This window comes from Nematolebias whitei, chromosome 12 (genome assembly GCF_014905685.2).
Source record: "Nematolebias whitei isolate Nwh7 chromosome 12, NemWhi1, whole genome shotgun sequence".
In the NCBI taxonomy this organism is placed as follows: domain Eukaryota; kingdom Metazoa; phylum Chordata; class Actinopteri; order Cyprinodontiformes; family Rivulidae; genus Nematolebias; species Nematolebias whitei.
The window spans coordinates 3798487-3801929 of record NC_056509.1 but is presented as its reverse complement, the minus strand read 5'-3'; the positions used below and the strand labels follow the sequence as shown (position 1 = coordinate 3801929).

General features: G+C 36.9%; 1 protein-coding gene across 1 annotated transcript in view; it reads left to right on the top strand.

Annotated features, from left to right (window-relative positions):
• rpl7l1 (ribosomal protein L7-like 1) overlaps positions 1–3178 on the top strand; it is a 6198-nt gene extending 3020 nt beyond the window's left edge. Inside the window, exon 6 of the mRNA XM_037685245.1 lies at positions 2405–3178. Coding sequence (XP_037541173.1) covers positions 2405–2613 — 209 coding nt within the window. The 3' untranslated portion in view covers positions 2614–3178. The remainder of the gene's footprint in view (positions 1–2404) is intronic.
• The last annotated feature ends 265 nt before the right edge of the window (positions 3179–3443 follow it).

Genomic DNA, 3443 nt, shown 5'->3' with positions numbered 1-3443 from the left:
GATCCCTTTATTGAACTGGGTTGATCTTTATTGAACTGGATCAATCCCTTTGTTGAACTGGGTTGATCCCTTTATTGAACTGGGTCGATCCCTTTATAGAACTGGGTTGATCTTTATTGAACTGGATCAATCCCTTTGTTGAACAGGGTTGATCCCTTTATTGAACTGGGTTGATCCCGTTATTGAACTGGGTTGATCCCGTTATTGAACTGGGTTGATCCTTTTATTGAACAGGGTTGATCCCTTTATTGAACTTGGTTGATCCCTTTATTGAACATGGTTGATCCCTTTGTTGAACTGGGTTGATCCCTTTGTTGAACTGGTTAATCCCTTTGTTGAACTGAGTTGATCCCTTTATTGAACTGGGTTGATCCCTTTGTTGAACTGGGTTGATCCCTTTATTGAACAGGGTTGATCCCTTTATTGAACTGGGTTGATCTTTATTGAACTGGATCAATCCCTTTGTTGAACTGGATCAATCCCTTTGTTGAACTGGGTTGATCCCTTTGTTGAACTGGGTTGATCCCTTTATTGAACTGGGCTTATCCCTTTATTGAACTGGGTTGATCTTTATTGAACTGGATCAATCCCTTTGTTGAACTGGGTTGATCCCTTTATTGAACTGGGTCGATCCCTTTAAAGAACTGGGTTGATCTTTATTTAACTGGATCAATCCCTTTGTTGAACAGGGTTGATCCCTTTGTTGAACAGGGTTGATCCCTTTGTTGAACAGGGTTGATCCCTTTGTTGAACAGGGTTGATCCCTTTGTTGGACTCGGTCGATCCCTTTATTGAACAGGGTCTGTCCCTTTATTGAACAGGGTCGATCCCGTTATTGAACAGGGTCGATCCCTTTATTGATCTGGGTTGATCTCTATTGAACTGGGTTGATCCCTTTATTGAACAGGGTTGATCCCTTTATTGAACAGGGTTGATCCCTTTATTGAACAGGATCGATCCCTTTCTCTGTGGTCTATTTTTATTAAAGGTCTATTTTTGTTAAAGGTACATTTTTATTAAAGGTCTGTTTTTATTAAAGGTACATTTTTATTAAAGGCACATTTTTATTAAAGTTCTATTTTTATTAAAGGTCTATTTTTTATTAAATGTCTATTTTTATTAAAAATATATTTTATTAAAGGTATATTTTATTAAAGGTGTATTTTTAATAAAATTCTATTTTTATTAAAAGTCTATTTTTATTAAAGATATAATTTTTATTAAAGGTATATTTTTATTAAAGGTCTATTTTTTATTAAAGGTATATTTTATTAAAGGTATATATTTTTAAAGGTCTATTTTTATTAAAGGTACATTTTTATTAAAGGTACATTTTTATTAAAGTTCTATTTTTATTAAAGGTCTATTTTTTATTAAAGGTCTATTTTTATTAAAGGTATATTTTATTAAAGGTATATTTTATTAAAGGTGTATTTTTATTAAAGGTCTTATTTTTTATTAAAAGTCTATTTATTAAGTCTATTTTTATCAAAAGTCTATTTTTATTAAAAGTCTATTTTTATTAAAAGTCTATTTTTTATGAAAGGTATATTTTTATTAAAGGTCTATTTTTTATTAAAGGTATATTTTATTAAAGGTATATTTTTTTTAAAGGTACATTTTTATTAAAGGTACATTTTATAAGCACAGAACTACGGGTATCAGCCCCAACTTCCTTAATTTTTAGAAATCAGCCGATACTCGCATGAGAAACCAATTTTACTGATGTTTGCAGTTTTAACAAGAATTGTCTGAGCTTCATTTATATTTCAGAGCACCACCTCATGGCCAGTTAACACCAGTTTGTATTGTTTCTAGGATGTTGTTCAATAAAATACTGGACAATCGAAGGTGCACTGTGACCTTATAACACGGGACAGTGTCGATTATGAAACTAAATCAGAACGAGCAGGTCAGACTCTAGAAATCTTTGATCGTCCAGTAAGCTGCAGTGGGTGCACCTCTACACAGAACTGGTGTAACCATAAGTACCAGATCCAAAAAAGTTCAATCTGGTCCTCTGGACATTCAAAAAAACAAAACAGCAAAAAAATGTAGAACCGTTTCGTCTCTCATCCTGAGGACTTCCTCAGTCTGAGGTGCTGTATTCAGCTCAGTCTCTTAAATAGCACCTTCTCAGAGTGGATCAACCAGTTGCGTTTCTGTATTTTTTTTGCTTTGTTTTGTTTTTTGTTTTTTTGAATGTCCAGAGGACCAGATTGAACTGTTTTGGATTTTTCTACCTGGATTATTGAGCAGCATCAGGATAAGTACCAGATGTTTACTGAAGGAAGCAGTGCATTCTTAGTTCAGAATAAAGTTCAGTGTGTTTAAGGTCTCTGGCTACACTCTGCACATCCTCCAGCACGTTGTCCTCCAGCTCACCTACCTCCTTGTGTTCCAGGTAAACATGGCATCATCTGTTTGGAGGACCTGATCCATGAAATCTTCTCGGTCGGCAAGAGCTTCGTGGCCGCCAACAGCTTTCTGTTGCCGTTCAGGCTCTCTGTACCTCGGCACGCTGCCAGAGACAAAGCTGGACTCCTGAAAGACCTGGGAGACCCTGGTTTCCGCGGTACAGAGATCAACTCGATCATCAGACTGCTGAACTGAGCGAAGCCTCACAACATGGACGCTGAGCTCCAACTTCAAGGACTATTTGTTGGAGAACAACTGAAAGACGCAACAGAATACAATTTTTCTTTTTGAGGAAATGTTAACTAGTTTTTTACCCAGTTTAATTAAACTCCCATCTGTCCCTGTCCTCTGCTTCCAGTTAAAGCAGTGGGACATGACCTGTAGTGTCGTTGTGACGTAGACCCTCTGAACGTGTTCATTATACAAGCAGGTTGTCCCAGGAGTCGTACCTGCAGCGTGCACCAACACTAAAGTTGTTCTTGTACACGAGCCCACCATAAACAGATTTTACTGTTTGAACTTTGGTGGAACGGGGGGTCAGAAGTTCTTGATTCATAAATGATACGTTGTGTTATAACTGATGGGCAGACTATTACAAATGTTCTGAAAAGACTTGGAGACTTCAGTGATGGAGACGTCTGGTGGACATCACTGAAGCTCTGACCTTCAATCCCATGTCCGCAAATAAACTGGGAGACTGGTCAGTCGTGTGCTTCATTAAATGACATCTGTGTTGCACGTTAAATGTTTTGTACTGTTCAAACTAAGATGGTGCACGGTGTTTCAGCATGTATGATCATTCATTCAAGCTTTATTGAAACAGTCACACTGAGCCTCAAAGACTCGTTTACAAGTGAGACCAGTTTGGACAGACGGTGTTAAACTGGACACCTGCTGGTTACTGCTCACATAAGTGCAGGGTGAACTAGAAAGTACAGGTGCTAATCAAAAAATGAGCATATTGTGATAAAGGTCATAATTTTCCATAATGTAATGATAAAAATGAAACTTTCATATATTTCAGA